At 42.2% G+C, this 18,568-nt stretch overlaps 1 protein-coding gene across 2 annotated transcripts; it reads right to left on the minus strand.

Annotated features, from left to right (window-relative positions):
- Nucleotides 1-2,726: 2,726 nt before the first annotated feature.
- On the minus strand, nucleotides 2,727-18,345 carry OSGIN2 (oxidative stress induced growth inhibitor family member 2). Of its 2 annotated transcripts, none has more exons than XM_054167390.1 (6): nucleotides 18,038-18,345; nucleotides 14,842-14,944; nucleotides 10,168-10,304; nucleotides 7,046-7,237; nucleotides 6,352-6,443; nucleotides 2,727-4,612 (listed from the first exon to the last, which is right to left on the minus strand). In XM_054167390.1, the coding sequence occupies exons 2-6, from the start codon at nucleotides 14,906-14,908 to the stop codon at nucleotides 3,565-3,567; spliced, it is 1,536 nt and encodes a 511-aa protein (XP_054023365.1). In that variant the 5' UTR covers nucleotides 14,909-14,944; nucleotides 18,038-18,345; the 3' UTR covers nucleotides 2,727-3,564. The 2 variants fall into 2 exon arrangements, with proteins under 2 accessions (XP_054023365.1, XP_054023364.1); XM_054167389.1 differs by having other exon boundaries at nucleotides 14,842-14,996; nucleotides 18,038-18,344.
- Between the last annotated feature and the right edge of the window lie 223 nt (nucleotides 18,346-18,568).

Raw genomic sequence — 18,568 nt, forward strand, 5'->3', positions numbered from 1 at the left:
AAAAATACAGGATACTCCAATAATTCCTAAAGTGCTAGGGACCTACAGCTGCGGGATGCTCAATGCATAGGTGCAGTTCCTAGGAGCTCTTCCCTTTGCTGCTTCTAGCCCAAGGGAATGCACTTTCATGAGGGAGAGGTGAATCTGATGTTATTGTCACTGCTTTCTCTTGCAGAAAGGATTCCTGCCAGGGTAAAACTTAGCCTTAACTCTCCTGTGGAAAATGTTTTAAGGAGAAGTCAATCATTCACTGGAAACCAAAACAAAGGCTGTGCTGTTTCCTGCCCATAGTCAGGTACCAAACAGCTATTGTTACAATAATCACATAGGAGGCTGATCGTTAGGGAAATCTCCTCTGACAAATCAGTCTCAGTTCAACAGCTGGATACTACTTAAAATAATCTAAGCAACAATTTGCCTAGGAGACACACTCAACATTAAGAACCAAACCCAGGCATAAGAGACATTTCCCCACTGGCCTATTAGAAAACATACAGCATGGGTTGACATGCTTTTACAAGTCCTATAAATCAAAACTAAACTCCTTTTGCTGAAAATGATATTCACCCTGTCTGTATTTTAGTAACAAAGCTTCAGAAACAGGCATCTTATTAAAATCTGTGATGGTTAGAAGCTTATCACTGAAAGAAGGAAACAGCCTCCTTCCTGGGAACTACTGCAACAAACAGGAAATTCAAGTGTGGTTTGTTGGGTTTGGGGACTTTTTTTGTGTGTTGTTTGTTCTTTCCTTGTTGTTGTTGTTGTTGTTTGGTTTGTTCTTTTGGGGTTATTTTTGGTAAAATCTGAGAAACAATTTGCCCCCAAAGCAGCTGTTCAATGCCAACATCTAATTCATCACAAATGCAGTAAGCATGATATAGTGCTTTAAGTGAAACTATCCTAAGGCAAAGCTTCAATTCTTACATCTCAAAACACCAAAGAGGAGAGAGACAAATTTCTCTCAAAAAATCAGAAACCCTTATGACAAAAAAATCCAGCTACAGCTTGAAACCCAGCAACTCCTAGAAGAAACAGGATCACTTTCACTGAAGCTTTGGTTGAAAAAAAAAATTCTTTTGGCTTAATAAACATGGGCACTGAGAAAATTTCTCTGCCCAACAAAGGGGTCTCACATGCATATCTCAAAAATACTGGCAAGACTGGTAAGAGAAAGAGCAGCAGATACAGTTGAAGGTGCTGCAATTCTGCAATGAAAGCTACCCGGGTGATAAAGTTGCTCACACCACCACACACAGCTTGTAAGCAACTGCAGCAGCTGAGGCAGGAGGTTTGGCTGTCTGAAGCTTTTTACTCCTTTTTGCAAAATAGCTGTTTCAGTAAATGACTTCCCTTTGGTTTGCTGGCATTGCAAAGGTTTCATGTGACAAATGAAAAGCAGTAATGTGCCATGACGTGCTGCATTCATTTATACTGACCAAAAAAAAATGAAGGAATCGGTGTATTCCCCATATATTAACTGTGATAAAGTTCTACCATCAAGTATTTATCACTTGTAATACTGATTTCTCAGTTAAAATTACTAGGTATCACAGGTTTAGGATGGATTTATATATGCACAGCTTCTGCCAAAAGAAGGCAAATTATAGATTCTCAATTTAGTTATGAAGAAAATAAGCCTAGAATTGAGCATAATGAAAACCAGCTCAAGTATCAATACAAAAAAGTATCTGAACTCATATTGACAAGGCATGGCTACACCAAACCACGCCAGCAATGCAGAAAGTAACATGAATGTTGTGTTTGTGTTTGGTTTTACGCTATTAAGTTGGCTCTAAATTAAAATGTATCATTAGTAGTAGCATGACTTAGTGAATTACCTTGGACCTCCCCTGAAAACACAACCATTTCAATCCTTTTCAACTTCTGTGCCCAGTTTGAAGTAACTTACTCGGATGCACAAAGGCTTGCAGCAGCCACAGAATCCCCCAGTTCAGTAGGCACATAAACCAGGCTTTTATTGCATATAGGTTACTGACAGCTTAGGAAACAGCCAGCTGGGAAACCAGCAAGCACCACTACCACTTTCACAAAGTCTAGGCCAAATTTCCTTCTCAAAATCTGTTCAGGTTCTAAGATGGAGAATTCAATCATTCAAATACAATGCCTTAAACTAACACAATCTTCTTCAAGACAAGAAAGCAAGCCCCAAACAAAAAAATTAAATAATGGCTATTCACTCACACTGGACCTGAATGAAAATGTTTGGCAATACATCAGTTACAACCAAGACCTCTTCTTTCTTTTGTCATTTAAGAGTTCTGGAAGATAATTAAGATGTCTACTTAACTGTTGCTTACCTTCCTATGGTGAGTAACTCATGAGTGTGTGTAGGTAAAGCAACTACTCTAAAACCTGGCAGATGAAATCTAGGTCTTGCATTATGGAGCAGAAAGGTAAAACTTCAGTTCAGAGGTAGGTACAAGTCTTTTGTTTTTTATAAGAAGCTCTAAGATTTATAGGAATTATGGCATGTTTGGTTTGGGTTTGGTTTGTTTATTTCTTAGCTGGCTGTGAGACATAACCCCATTTTCAAGTTTCAAGAACTACAGGCTAAAGAAGTTGTAGTGCTATGTGCTGCTCTAGAAAAGAAGCTAAATAACCAAAACTTGGTCAAATGGTAGATGAGAATATCTATCACCCACTTCCATCAGTCAAGTGATCCCATTCAGTCTTCCTGAGCTAGGAAGCAAAAAAAAAACCTTAAATTTTCTCATGTACTTAATTTTTCAGTAGTACACTAGGTATTAATTATATTGACACTGTAATAAGAGCACTTACATCAGTACTTTATTGTTCATGTTAATGAGTATTCTCAGAAATGTACATATCACCGTAGGGGACCATTTCATGTTAGTCTTCCTGCACTCACCCAACTCTAGGCGTAGCGTGAAAAAACATCAATGGATTGTGTCAAGTCAGGTGTTAAAGATCAAATGGGAATGCTTACTCTTTCATTCCAATTATCAGATAGGATCATTTATAATTGTTGAGGAATACTTCTGGCTTACAGAAATCCTTCCTGCAGTAAAAACCGTCTTACTAAGTGCTCATTCCAAGTACTACGGCAAATAAACAAAATCCTTGTTTCAAGCAGAAGGCTCAAAATTTGCTTTGGGACCAAGAATCATTTTGCACTAAGCAAGCTTTCTGCTTTTAGAAGTTGTTTCAGTTTCATGGTGAGAAGGTTTTGTCACATTTGACACTAAGGTGTAAAGCCACTCTGATAGGCATTGCTTTTCCACAGCGGAAGTCAGCTCTTTTAGCTGAGCAAGAGATGACAGGCAGGTCAATAGAAGTTAGTCTCATTTTCTGTTTCTCTGGAAGTAATTCCAGTTGAGCAGAGATCAGTTGTAACAGCAGATCAATTTTTTGTGTGTTTTGAAAAGGCGAAGTACTGTGGCATCAGCATCCTTTACCAAGCGACACAAGCGTGGGTTACTTCGACACAACAGAAATGGGACTGCTATCAACTTTCGCTGTCAGTGAGTGTTCTGTTAAGACTACATCTGTAATCCTGGATGTGAAAGTTTCTACACCTCTCACTTATGGAACCCCATCACCTCCTCCATCCCCACTTTGAATCAATTCATGTTTCTTCTTCTGCCTTATTGCCAGGCAGCGTGCAATGCCCAACGCCCCTCCCTTTAAAAACCGTACAAAGTTGTCTCCCACCAGAGGCCCTAAAGCAAAGAGATTTGCTTCTTTAGTGCATTCGTACGTGTATGGATCAATCTCTATAGGATTCCCCTTGCATGTGATGGGCTGATTAGAGTGATGACCTATGCTATGTCCTTGGTCCTTTAGAAAGAAAAGATTTGGGTGAGAACCTATCAGAACTAAGGCTACAGAAAACTTCAAAATTTTCTTCAGTCCAGAGGCACTCTGAAGAACACATTTCATTTCAGGCTTGAAGGAAAGTACATTGTGTTCAGGGAAACTAGTGTAAGCAGAATGTAGATTAGAGTCCACACTGTGGGACTGAGTACACATCATATGGTAGACCTTATGGTATTCAGGGTAAAGCTTTTTAGGTAACTGTTTGAAAATCAGGCTTGTATCGGTAACTCTTCTACGAAACACGTGGATTACTGGGATGTTGTTGTTGTAGGCACACAGGACTGCATCAGCTGCTGTAAGTCCAGCACCCACAATTAACACAGGGTCTGCCTTCCCACGTAGCTTTCCTTTGCTGATAGCAGCCCCAAAGTCAGACATGGAATGAAGCACAAAAGGAAAGTCTTCTCCTTCAACCTGTAGGCGGCCAGGAGAATCAAAGGTTCCTGTGGCAAGAGCCACATTCTCAGCAAAGAGGCAGAAGGGCACATGAGAACCATCTGTTGCTCGCTGGTAACCTCTGATTTCCCAGTTTCTCTTAGTCACTGATTTCTGTCCATCTTCCATTTCCAAATGCTGTGCTGAAATATCTTCATTTAGCTGACTTCTATCTTCATCGTCCTTCCCTCGGTAGAGCCTGGACACTGACGTTATGTAAGCGTTGTCTCTGAAATTCTTTTGGAGGCCCATGACTTTAACATAGTGTTTATAGTAACAAGCTATTTCTTCTGGGGTTACTCGATCACTCTTTATGTTTCTGAAACAAAATCAAATGGCTCCAGTTAATATTGAGACCTTATTGGTAATGTGAATATCACTTACGACACACCACAGGAGAGTCAAGCTGAAGAGGACTGAAGATTCTCAGTGTAACTGACACTGAGTTGGGAATCTATAAACACATTCAGTTTATTTGTTCTCTTGATGCCTGGTACACAAGACAAGCTTTTTCTTTAATAGCAGTGAATCTTCACAATGTAGAGTGATATGGTGATCAATAAATTAAGTGTAAGAGAACTCTGCAGTATCATGGTATATCTGTGTGGAAGTGTTTTATGAAGCCAGTTTAGCATCGGGACTGTCAACAATATAACACTGGCTGAACTTGCTCATGGTGACAATACACTTACCTCTATATATATAATACACATTAAGAAATACAATAGTAACTGTTAAGTGATAATGCAAAACTCTCAGTTCTTAATACTCCTTGAGTGAAGTATTCCTCATTATACTCTGCCAAAGACCTCTCCCTTGTGTACAGGTAAATTCAGTAAGTCTCAAAGTAGTTTGGTATCACAGAAATGAACAAAGTAAGGATGACACAAAACTTCATGCAACTATGTAAACAGGACTACAGATTAAAAAACCCCAACCAAACATTTTTGCACAGAAACCCTGCTATTACATCCATGTTTTCCTCATCTTTATTGCATCCTCACTTACAAAACTGAAATGAAAAATGTAATTATTCTGAAGAGATTCACGAGTTTTGCTGCTTCTTTAGAGCTAAGCTTTAGGAAGAAGGCAAAAGAAACAGCAATGAACACCAGGACTGCCACTGAATTACACTTAGAAGCATATTCACAAGAAATCAGGCTACTCATTCTCATAGGTTAACCAGACTAACAAGGGCACAGGTTACTACTCTGAAAATCCTGATGAGAGATTTATTGTAGAGGACGCTACGACAGTGTGACGCCTGTTACAATGAAACTCAAGAAACTATTTTACATGACCAGAAGTTTTCATCACCATCAATACTCTTAAATGTGCTTAATTGTACTATAATAGGAAGCACTGCCGAGTTTAGTACTGTTGAAAACTATAATATAAACAAATTAGCTTCAGGTTATAAGCAGCTTATGGGATTTCAGTTAATAAGGAGGCTAGATTACTGTGGTTATCTAAGAAAGCAATTAAAGAGCAAAGATACAGTATCTTCACTGGAACTGTTGTCCTGAAATGAGCAAGTCTGCCCTTAAAGACATCTGCCCAAGTAGTTCCACTCTTTTTTTACCATACATTGTACAATCACTACTTCCTTTAAGTTTGCTAGACTGAAGTCAGGAAAGTTACGATTTCAGAATAAGCTTATGTAGAACATTCTTAGGTTCATCTGCTGACACACACCTTTATGAACTAATTGTATAACTGAAGTAAAAACAGTGAGCTTGTGCAAGACAGGAATTTTTCTGCCCTAAAATTTCCTTCAACTCTGAGCAAAACTGCTCACAGTTAAGAGTGCTTCTTTGTGAAATGCAGCTAAAACACACCACTGCTACTCTGTGAGCTTCTGATGCACTCAAGGGCTAACCACTGTCCTGTTTCTCAGCAGAGCACACACAGCAGAATTTCCAGTGCCATAGGGCAATTTAATAAACAAAACAAGAAGCCCTCATGTGAACGATGAAGTTTGAATGTTTCCAGTTCTTATTGGTTAACAGGATTCTTACAGCACCTGGGTTTCCCAGATCCATTATGCACTAGCTTTACCTGCGTTTGCTGGCTGCCCACTCCTTGAAGGTAAGGCCAGGCAATTCCATCCAGTCTCCAAAGCTGATTGTTAGCATAGAGCCCTCCATGGACTATGGAGACAAAAACCAAGATGTGTAACCAGATAAATTTCAAATGGATACATTCATGTAAAACACAGTGAAGTTCTCATTGTAGTCATTTAGAGCAGCAAGCAGACGTAATCCCAGCACATTACATGAAATGCTGATGAAGTGGGGTTTATATTGCAGATAAATGATGTAGTTTTAAAACAAAGCAGAGGGTGAAGAGAGATTGAGTGAAATGCAAAGTGAAAGAATAGAATAGAATAGAATAGAATAGAATAGAATAGAATAGAATAGAATAGAATAGAATAGAATAGAATAGAATAGAGACCAGACCAGACCAGGTTGGAAGAGACCTTCGAGATCATCGTGTCCAACCCATCATCCAACACCATCTAAGCAAGTTATTTAAAGTATAAAACAAGAGGAAATGTGAAAACAACAGCAGGTGGACACATATAAAAACCCCACACAGAGCACCAATCATTGTCACAAATCCTCCAAACTTTCCAATGTATTTTGGCTTTACTAATAAAGCAGTTGAAAGGGCAGTTACCATTATTACATAAACCAGCCTTAGACAGTTAAGTACTAAGTTACCCTAGAAGTGAGATAAAACTTGTACTCACATGCCAAGCCCCACCAGGTGGCCCTTTACCAAGCACTATATGGGGAATATAATTATGCTGCTCTAGCTTCCAGTGCAGAACTGGTGGGTAGTCGTACCCAAAGTCAGCATCAGGATGAAGCAAGGTATCAAAAAGCACTGCAACTGGGTTTGAAGAACGTCCTTCAAGGCCTTCAGACAGGTACTCCAGATCCTAAAGGATGAAAAAAAAAGTGCTGTGTTCATGCAGCTGTTACTGTTTATTGCTATTCTGGAGCACAGAAATTGAATTTTGGCAGAGAACACAATTAGTTCAAGCTGTATTTTGAGAGAAGTATTAAATATAGAACACTTTTCAGGAATAACTGCCACAGTTCAGTTCTTCTATAACTTTGAAATAGACATTTCTCTCATTTAAAAGGCATGTGTTAGTAAGAGTACACTGGAGCAGGCTGGTATTTGAAATCTGTAGTAGAAAAAGAAATACAGGGACAAATACATGGTAGTGTTAAGTGGCATCCCTCAAGGGTTTGTACTGGGACCAGTGCTGTTCAATACCTTCATCAATGATATCAAGAGCAAGACTGAGGCACCCTCAGCAAAGTTTGCAGATGATATCAAGCTGAGCGGTGCAGCTGATAAGACTGGAGGATGCAGTGGGTGCCATCCAGAGGAAATGGAACAGGCTGGAAAGGTGGACTGAGGAGAATCTCATGAGGTTTAAGAAGGCAAAGTGCAAGGTCCTGCAACTAAGTCAGGGGAACCCTTGGTATCGCTACAGGCTGGGGGTTGGCAAAACTGAGAGCAGCCCTGCGGAAAAGGTCTTGGGGGTACTGGTGGATGAGAAGCTGGACATGAGGCAGCAATGTGCACTTGCAGCTCAGAAGGCAAATCACATCCTGGCATGCATCAAAAGAAGGGCAGCCAGCAGGTTGAGAGAGGTGATTCTGTCACTTTGCTCTGGTACCAGGAGTACTGTGTCCAGCTCTGGAGCCCCCAACACAAGAGAGACATGGACCTGCTGAAGTGGGTCCAGAGGAGGGGCACCAAGATGATCAGAAGGCTGGAACACCTCTCCTGAAAAAATTGGGGCTGTTCAGGCTCGAGAGTAGAAGGCTCTGGGGAGACCTTATAGCCACATTCCACTACCTGAAGGGGACCTACAGGAAGGCTGGGGAAGGGCTGTTTAGAAGGGCTTGTGGTTATAGGTAGAGGGGCAGTGATATGAAACTGGAGTAGGGTAGGTTTATGTTGGACATAAGGAAGAAGTTCTTTACAATGAGAGCGGTGAAACACTGGAACAGCCTGCCCAGGTGTGTGGTTGAGAACCTGTCCCTGGAGACGTTCAAGATCAGACTGGATGTGGCTCTGGGCAGCCTGATGTAGTTGGAGGTGTCCCTGCTGACAGCAGCAGGGGGTGGACAAGATGACCTCTGAGGGTCCCTTCCAACCCAATGCAATCTGTGAATATTCAGAGACCAGAGCAACTTAGTAACATTCCCATTCATAGGCAGTGGACTGCTTTTAACAGAGATCTGGTAGTATTTATGGTAGCCTCCTTTTGATAAAAGAATAATTGGATTCTAAAAACATCAAGTGTTAAAAATCAAGTAGGAAAAACTCCTTTAATAGTTCTTAGGGAGTTCAACACTAACTGTATCACATTTTGAAATAATGGAAGTATTATAAGTATTCCTTTGAAAATACAATTAAAGCTAGGCTTATTTTACAGAGTAGTTAATGCTGAGAACAATTCCTAGAACTTGTAAACTGTTCCCATTTCAGCATCTATTAACCAGCCATGTTCTAAGAATGTCACAACACAGAAGCAAGTACTTGAAAGCACAATAGGGATTTGAAGAAAGAACTGGCCACAAGGCAATTCTTTGCTGACAAGACAGGACAGTTTAGCTTCTTAGACTGGGAAAATACCAGGGGGTCAGAGGAGGATGAAGTGTGTGAAGCATCTGTGGCCAAAAGCTTAGGCAACTTACTCTCCTGACGAGAAACAAATAAACACAGGACTTAAGGTCAACATCACATACCACCAGCACAGCACTAAAACAAACCAAACCAACCCCAGATCCGAACAACCCTGCTTCCCCACTACAAACACATATGGATGTTTGTATTTCAAATAAATTATTCACACAGTCAACACAGTTAGTGATATCACTGCGAGTGATCCAGCAGGGGTATAGTGAGGTGAACAGAAAGCAAATGATAACATGGTAAGCAAACACACAATGGGGGAGAGAAATAATGGGGGAAGATTTAACTAAGCAAATCAGACAGAAAAATTGGATGTATATGAGGTAACAAATACAGCACAAGAGCAATTGGGAGAGCAACACAAACAGTGATGGATGCATACTGTTCAGAGAAGAAAAATGGGCTGTTTGTAGAGGACCTGTGTCCCTAATGTTACTAAAAATGAAGTCTTAATGAGAACTGCTCTATTTAAGGAGTTTTTAACTTGAAGTATGTGTACTTGAAGTATGTTAGCAGCATGTGTTCTTTGATGATAGTGCCCAAACATCCTAGGACATGAAAGCTGGAATTCCTGCATCAGCTACTCACTGATGAAGTGGTGCTTTAGACACTTTTGGCAAGTGGTAAGAACACGACAAAGGGCAGGCTGTAAAAACAAAACACACCACAAACAGAAAAGCACAAGAACTACAAAAACCACCACATGCCCCAGGACTGGATCTAATGGTCATGAGTTGGTTTTCTTTAAATTAACAGAATAACAAAATAAACTTCCCAATGCATCAGAAATGAGATTAGGTAAAGTACACTGGCTCTTCACAATGCAATCTGCAGAATGCCTTTGGATAAGCAGTTCTTAAAATACATTGCTGTTCATCTGAATTGCCCTAAATATAAATTGTTACAAGTCACAGAAGGTAGGAAAAAGAGAGGCCCAAATATGAAGCTAGTTGCTGGAGGCCCACACAAGTTACTCAGCTTTGCTGAGGTCTTATTCCTTGTAGGGCAAGAACATGAGGAATTTTCTTGTCCATGGCACTACTTACGTAGGTTGCAAAAGCATTTGAAACAGGATCATCAAAGAAAGCCCACTGTTTTATAATCCAGCTTAGTGTAGGAAAAGAGCCAGACAAGATAGCAACCAAAGCTTACTTGATCAACAATGGAAAGGTGTCGAGCTTCTTCTAATTTCGTGTGTAGGATGGGGTTTGGGTGTATAGCTTCAGGAGACAAATAGGGCCTGTATCCAGAGAGCAGGTAAGAAAGACAAATTCCTGAAGGTCCATTTCCTATTAAAAAAAGAAGTTACTACTTTAGCAAACATGTCAATGATCTAAAGTTTGCAAGTCACTAAATAAACAGCAACAAAAATCATACTAAAGTAGGATAACGCGATGGTGTTCTGATTCAAAGCAGCTTACAAGCTTCACAGTAAAATAAAGCCTACCACAGGAACCCCCTGCACATAAACTGAGCAAAAATCTTTTTCAGATAACAAGGAACAGATGCATGACTGCTTACATCACAAGACAAAAGGTGCATAAAGGAGTTTCATGATTTAGTCTGGCAAATTCACTGTTCTTGTGTGAAACTGGTCTGATGGGCAATATCTGCTCTGCCTGTCAATCACTGTGATCTCTGACTATTATTGCCATCTTATGACTTTAGATTCCCATTTACACTGTGTTGTGTAAAACACAGAACAGAAAGGCAAACAGAAAGGTCTGCCCATAAAATAAAAAAGACAGAAGCAGAAAGCTGAAGACTGCGACTCAGATCAGATCTCACAGACACAGCAAAGTCAAAGACAGCTACAGTAAAATACAAGAAACTCATACAATCCCACATTCATTGTTCAGCAACAATACCAATTCAAACATCTTTCTATATCCTTTCTGCAGCATAAGTGCACCATTGCCATTTTAATGGACTAAGCTAATTTCAAAATGTTATAAAAGGTGGGAAATGAGAGGGACCAAAATGTTACCATAGGATAATTATTTTTATTTGACCAGTATTAAACAAAGTAGGTGACCAGCTTTGTAACATGCACACACAAAAGTAATGTCCCTATTGCCAAACCAGGTATCAACAGCTAGGGAAAGCTGAAGTCAGAAATGCATGTGCTATGCTACAGGAATTAAACATGTGACTATGAACTGTTATTTCTGTAACTCCTCTTCCTCATCAACTGAATGAAAAGCACAGTGTTCTCCTAATGAGGCACAATTTAGTCATTTGTCTTTGTTTTCCATCTAGAGTGGCACACATGGTGTTTACCACACACTGCAATACTGGGCTAAAGCTACTCATGCGTTCACGTTTTCACACAGCATTCATTGTAAGGATGTTAGCTCTTATTTCCTACCATTTCAACAGTTCATCTCGAGAGTTCACCCATCTTTTCCTCTTTCCCATCACCTCTGCACACACTCTATCACCTGTTAACAATCCCACTTCTCCAATGCCTGTCTCTTCTCCCTTGTTCTCCCTTGTCACTAAATCCCCCATCCCAAGTCTCGTCATAAAAGGGATCTCTTTTTCCTCTTCCACCAGGCTACAGACCCCACTGTGGTCCCCAGTGGCAGCACAGATATCCCACACGTTATTGCAACAGACAGCTCACAGCCATGGGCTACAAGTAACTTATGTAGCCTCACTATAGATGAGTTCCTCAAAGGCTGAGACTGCTAAGGTACAAGAGATCTTCAATAAGCATGTCTCCTCTGGAGGCCTAGAACCCAAGGAAGCATGTGAGACTGCACAATGGCTCCAACCAACTAATCCAGGGTTTTGCACCCAAATATAGAAGCAAAAATAAATGTCTGGGTATTGTAAGGGCCAAAAAGGACTGGAAAAAGACTGTCTAGGAAAGCCAGGGATTTCCATCATTGGGACCTTCATGACAGGTACATCAAAAGTCTTTTATAAAAGGTGCTAATATTGGTGATCCTGACTCTACCATTTCCCAAACCACTTTGGTTCCTATTTTGACACTGACAAAAAAAAGACCTTAAAGAATATTTGAGACAGTGGAAATACTCTTCCTTATTCTCACACTGTCCTGCCCTCCCACAAAGAGATCAACATCAGACAGCTGGGTACACTTCAGTCCAGGAGTTCAAAGCTCAAACCTGATGCAAGCCCCTCCCATCACCCACTTGCCACGGAAGAGAGATGTGAGAGAGAACTTCAGCAATCCATTGAAACCATCCACAACAAAATCCCATGAAACTGTGAAAACACCCTAATTGTACCTACAGCTCACAAGCACTCCCATGACTGAGTAAATCTGGAATTATATCTTGTACACAGTAAAGAATTTGATTTCTCTTTACAAGTGCATAGCTTGATTATTTATTTTTTCTACTGCAGTCTAGGGGAAGCTAGTCTACAACACTGAAAAAAAAAAATATGTGTGCTATATCCAAGGATGCTGATCTGAAGATTATTCCTACTGGGTAAGACTAAAAGGAACCAAATGGATAACAAAAGTTGCTAAAACAAAGGCTCGAAAGGGACAAGGAAATTACTGAGGATGGGATTAAGTTGAGGTGAATTACCATCACTGAGCTCCCTAGTCACTCCCCTGGGACCATCCAGAGACCATCCAAAGCCTGTTACTGTTCTTTGAGCAGACTGAGTCCAAGAGGAAGAAATTCCCTTGTGGATATGCACTGAAGGTCTGCAATTAGACTTGCTATGACTTTCTCAGAAAATCTTTGATGGGGGGATATAAATCTCCCTAGGCACAGAGCCTCCAAGAATGACTCTGATCACAACTGAAAGATATTACTTTATACAGAGTTTAGATATATGATCAATATACCCCAAATCACTATGGCCCTGTTCATTTAAGGGGCAGTCAACTGTCTGCAGCAGAAGTTTCCCCTGATCAACAGTAAACTACAGTACTATCAGCTTTGCCTTACATGTGGAAATTTAAGTAGATAATCAACCTGAAATGTAACAGCTGTGTTTGGATGAAAATTTAAAACCTTGTCTTCACACAGTAATGATGAAAAACAGTGCACAGGGTGAAAATGTTTAGCACAGGACATCCTCTAGACTTAGAGCTCCAGCATCAACCTCTTCAATCCCAACTCATTCAAATGGAACATATATAACTTCTTCCAGTTTCCTGAAGACAGTAGCTTAGTACTTCATGCAGAACAGCAATAGAGTATGCAGCACAAGCTTAGAATTAAGTCTTAAATTGGGCATCATACAATGACAATGGGGATGAAATTAAAGAAAGGAATTGAAGTTATTGTTCCATCAGTCAGTGAACTCCTTACACACATGCCATCTTTTTTCGTTCTCACTAATAAAACAGTGGAATGAGAAGATAATGGCACTAGGAAGCTAAAAGTATGTTTGACTCCAGCTATATAGGAATCTAACAGAGAAGATTAAGCAGTGAGCATGGTTCTGTATATGGGGAGGATGACAACTATTTTGGTATGCTTCTACATTATTAAATCATTTTGGATCCCTTCTAAGGCTATTCAGATAGCCAATGAATTAGTGGTAACAGACTGCCAATGGAGATCAGCTTCTAAAATATCTCCAGTGTACCTGTGGAAAAACATTTGTGGAACATATTTGTTTTTCAAGGAGAGGAGGAGAGGTAGTCGAGGCAGCTGTGTTTGGTGTCAGCACACAGAAAGGCCCTCTAGACAAAGTAAGTATCAAGCACAGGTATTTGCATAAAGCCTATCTGCAAAACTAAACAGCGAAGACTGAGTCACCAACCATATGGCAAACCTCTACTGAGGTTGACAAAAAGCCAAAAAACTGTTGCTTTTCAGCTGTGATGCAGAACTCAGAGTGATTCCTGTCTGTCACATCCACGTAAGTCTATTACATGAGCCCTATTTTAAGCGAGCATGGAGAGAGCTTTGAGCACAGGTACTGTACAAACATCAGTCTTTTACAGTTGCGGAGCTTTACTCTGAGCACGCTACGGTGAAACAGCATTCTCTGCCGTCTCTGCTTGTTTGCAGGTACAGTTAAAGCTGTTCATTTGCTGCAGTCCCAACAGCTTTGGACTAGATTATTGAAAACCTCCTTTACTCCAGATCTTTTCTTTATCCCCTTGTCAAGTCATGGTGATAAGGAGCTGGTGACCAGCTGTTGCTGAAAAACCTTGGCCCAATACAAATCGTCCTGGCATTCTCAGTTAAGCTGTGCACCTAAGGAGCCTGCTCCTTCGGCTATCCTATCATTCAGCAGGATTTTACAATAACAAGCCTTCACCTATTTAATCAAGACTACAGTTTTTTGGGTTTTGTGGGTTTTTTTAAACTGGTGGAATTGACTTGGATTCATTTTGGAAAAGATTCAAGGGGGTGGTGATGGATTCATCAACAGAAAAGGCAATTAATGACAGAAGTTAGCATCTAATCCACATACATACACACAGCACATTATGCTTTTCACTGTCTCATGTGACCCCCCTTAATTTCTACTGGTGCACCATCAACAACTCCATGCAGCTCGAAGCACACATACCACATTAATCAAACCCTATGTGACCAACACTAGTATCAAAACAATCCTCCTGGTAAGACTCATGTGTCTGCTGCCAAATAATATAGCTCCTTCTGTCAAAGCACAATTTAAATTCAAATATACTCCAATAGCAAGTCCCTTAACATGATTTTATAGCACTGCTGTTAATCATAACACCTGTATTACCCTAATAAACATCTTCACTGTCAGCTTGCTAAACATTAGTTGTTATTTCATGATAAATGACTTCACACAGGCCTACAAAGGCAATGGGAGTGACAGAGAACTTCACAAGAAAAAAGGAAGACTCACCTATTATTACTACAGGCAGAGTAAGAAGGGAGTCCCCAGGCACCACAGTTTCTTCAATTAAAGGCATTCTTTTAATCTTCCTCCCAAGGCTGTCACCGAAATACTGGACGAAAGAAGTCAAAAGCTGTCCTTCAGTTTCAGGGCTTCTGTAGCTTCTAATCAGCAGGACAGATGGAAGAAAACTAACATGGAACTGTTGAACTGTTTTCACAACAGTTCAACAGTTTTCAGAATGGTTTTCAAGACTAAAGTTGAGCAACTTTACTTTAAAAGCGATAAAACTGGCAAACCCGAGGCCAAAACAGATAGGCTTCATCCAGTCTACAAAACTTTACCCTTCAGCACAGCTTTTCTAATGGAACCAATTCTCTTTTTTAAGGTCTATTTTCTCTTAGAAAGTCAACAGAAGGATAACAAAAAGGCACAGATGGCTCTGCAGAGATGCAGATTTCCAATTTCAGTTTATACACAGCCAAACTATAACAAGCAAGCATTATTTTGATCCCCCACACGGCAGAACTCATTCCTGGCTATCCTTATCAAAGAGCAGAGACAGACCCCCACCTAAGCCAGCTAATATCTTGAAGGCCAGGCAGAGACTGAAGGAGCAGCTAAAGAACAACAGCAGCCATCCACAGCACTTCTTACCTGATGAGCAGCAAGACTACTTCACCTCAACACATTTCTGCTCTGGTAGAATTAAGGCTGGTTAAAGCTGGCAGTGGTGTCAAGATGGAGAAGAGTGTGATCCCTCTAAGCCCTAAGTATGGCCCATTTTACTGGTGGTAAATTTTGACCACCAGTAAGCAACTGCCATGTAGTTGGGTCAGGTGCCATGCAGCAGCCTGCTTTCACCCCGGTCATGTTTCTAGATTTCTTTGTCTGCAGCATCTGCTCAGGTTCCTCTCTCAATTATCCATCATCTAAATTGTGTTTCTGGACTACAAAGACTTGTTTTATATTGTTTGTCGTTTAATTATTGAGGAGCCCTTTCTCAAGTCCTTCCAGGTCATTGAAGAGGCACACATCCTCAGTTCAGCTAGAAACCAGGGGCAGATTAGTCTGTTATTGGCAGGTATTTTGTTAAGCCTTCAAAATAAAAACTTTCCGACTTTTTAACTAAAAATACCCCCACCAACTGATAGGAACATTCTTCTCTTTACAAGATGTAATTACCTTAATAATTAAAAGAAGTCTCAGTTATTTCCTAAGAATCTGCATATCTTAAAGCTCTTCCAGTATTTCAGGAATTATTTTCTACAGAGGACCAAAAGCACAAGGCGCTGATCCAACTCCCATGGCTTTCAAGAAGCCACAAACACTACGTGCCACCTCAGCTCCCACAAGACTGAAGGTTCTGCTACATGTTCCAAAAGCCTTTCCTCAACGGGGAAGTCTGAAGTAACCTGGAGACTGAGCTGTACAGTAGTAACAGCACTAGCACACACTAACACATCTCTCTGATAGTCTCTTCCTTGTTAAAAATGGTGAGGAGCCACCCTAAGGCTGTATTTATTTCAGAAAGCAAGCACTTGGTGTCTGTATTCCCTGCACTCCAACAAAACAGGTTTGCCAATTAGGTGCTTGCTGTTTGATTACAGCTGCACATTAGCTCGTCCTGATCTTGGAAACGCACAACATGCAACCAGCACGAGATGAAGATGAGCAGAAGGCAAGAGAGAGGGCAACTAATTATCATACAGCTTTTTTCAGATAGGCACACAGGCTATATTATTTCCCAGCCTTTGCTCAAAGTTAACTAAGGCAATACCACCCTGTGCTTTGCAGAACAGGTTTAAAGAGCATCTGCAAGCTTCAGTGTGGTTTTATTGTACTTGCTGCACCAGATGGAAGATAAAAACCAAAAGAAACGTTCGAAACCCTCTTTTATGGGCTTATACACACAGTGCTGTAGGCGACAGAAGAATCTGTAACAATAAAAATGTTGTTTCTGTGCAGCTTAGATAGTGTATCACAAACTACCCAACTGGTTTAGCACAGAGTGTAACTTTGCACAGAGACATGGGGCATACAGCACGTAGTTGTTCAAAGCACACAAAGGACTGTGGTCCAGGAGCACGTTTCTCCTTTGCAAGAACATCATACCACAACCCATCAAGATCTTAAGTTAGAGGCCACCATCTTCCTCACCTCTGAACAACGCTTGAAAGCCACCAAATACCAGATTTTATCTTGATAAGAACTCATGGTAGACAGCTTTGCAGTGGTGGAAACTGAGTAAAAATATCAATGGCTGTAGTCCTACAGAGATTCAAGTGGGCACAAAGATGAGTCAGTCCCAAAGCTAGTGCCTAGTTTATCCTGTGCTGGTCATACCAAATAACCTCCAGAATGACATTCTGTCGAACACCTACATTCTAAACAGGTTCACCAGTTCGTTGTGGGCATTTTTTTTACTTGCCTTTTAGTGCTTTCCCGTTAATTTTATTTGGATTTGATGTCCAAAATCCCATTAAGAGAAAAACCACAGCATATTACAGAAAGGATTTCCTCTGATAATGAAAATAATAATTCTTTCCCAACAACTGTCTTAATGCGCTGCAAATTATTGTAATAAGAGGTGCCCTTTGCAGGTAGCAGATTTGTAAAATCCGAAAATTCCCTGCATACTTTTAGCAAGCAAAAAAATAATGATTAAGTAAACTGACGGCAGTGGGCGGTTAGCGGAAAACTCGTTATATAAAAGCAATTCAAATTTGGTCTCCGGCCGCCACTTTGGGACACAAATTTCACACTGTCAAGATTGTTTGTCGGGGAAGGGGGCGGCGGTTTAAGTAACCCAGAGCAGTGACGCCCACGAGGACCGGGATGCCCGGCGGTGCGGCGCTACGAACCCTGAAGCGAAACCGAGCATCAGCTTCCTCCAGCGCGGGCTGCGTCTCAGCGCTGCCCAAGGTCACGACGCGCTTCCCGGGGCACCACCTCCCGCGCCCCTGCCCCCCGGCGCAGCGCAGGGGGACTGCGGTGCCGGGCAGCGTCGCGGCCGATCTCCACCACGCAGCAGCCCCGCCGAGGCCGCAGCAGCTCCCCGCCTGCCGGTGGCCCCGTTCTCCCCGGCACCGCCCCCCTCCCCCGATCACCTCACCCCGCTGCTCCGGCGGCTCTGTTCCAGCGCCGGGGAGAGTGCGGCGGGTAGCCGCCCTGACCCACTGGCCGCTTTCCCCCATTGCCTCACCTGAAGTGACCGGTCAAGGAGCAACGGCAGCACCACACGGGCATGGGGAGCGCCGGTAGGGCCCAGCGATGAGGCTGCGGGGGAACGCCGCGCACCCGCTACCGCTCCTCCTTCTCCTGTCGTCGTCGCCGCCGCCACACTGGGGCCCGCGCGGCGCCGTCCCTCCTCCCCGCTCACATGCGGCTGCGGGTCACACGCGGGAGGAGGAGCTGCCGCCAGCACCGGCACGGAGGGCGGAGGGAACGGGCGGGGTGAGCAGCGGAGGACGTCGCTTCCTCCTCCCAGCTCCGCCGTGTCTCCGTGAGCCGAGGCTGAGAGCGGCGAAGGAGGATGCTGGATGCGCCGCCTCTGCCAGGGAAGGCGGGGAGGGGAGCCCCGGTCTGGCGTCAGCGTGGAGGAAGGACGAGCGGGAAGGCGGTGCAGGGAACGGGAGACACCTCTTGGGCCGCCTGCGCCCCCGCACAGAACTACCCCAGAAGAGGACGGAGCCGCTCCGGGCAGCGTCCCCTCAGCCACCCGCCGCCCCGGGGT

Source organism: Dryobates pubescens, chromosome 14 (assembly GCF_014839835.1).
Source record: "Dryobates pubescens isolate bDryPub1 chromosome 14, bDryPub1.pri, whole genome shotgun sequence".
NCBI classification, from domain to species: domain Eukaryota; kingdom Metazoa; phylum Chordata; class Aves; order Piciformes; family Picidae; genus Dryobates; species Dryobates pubescens.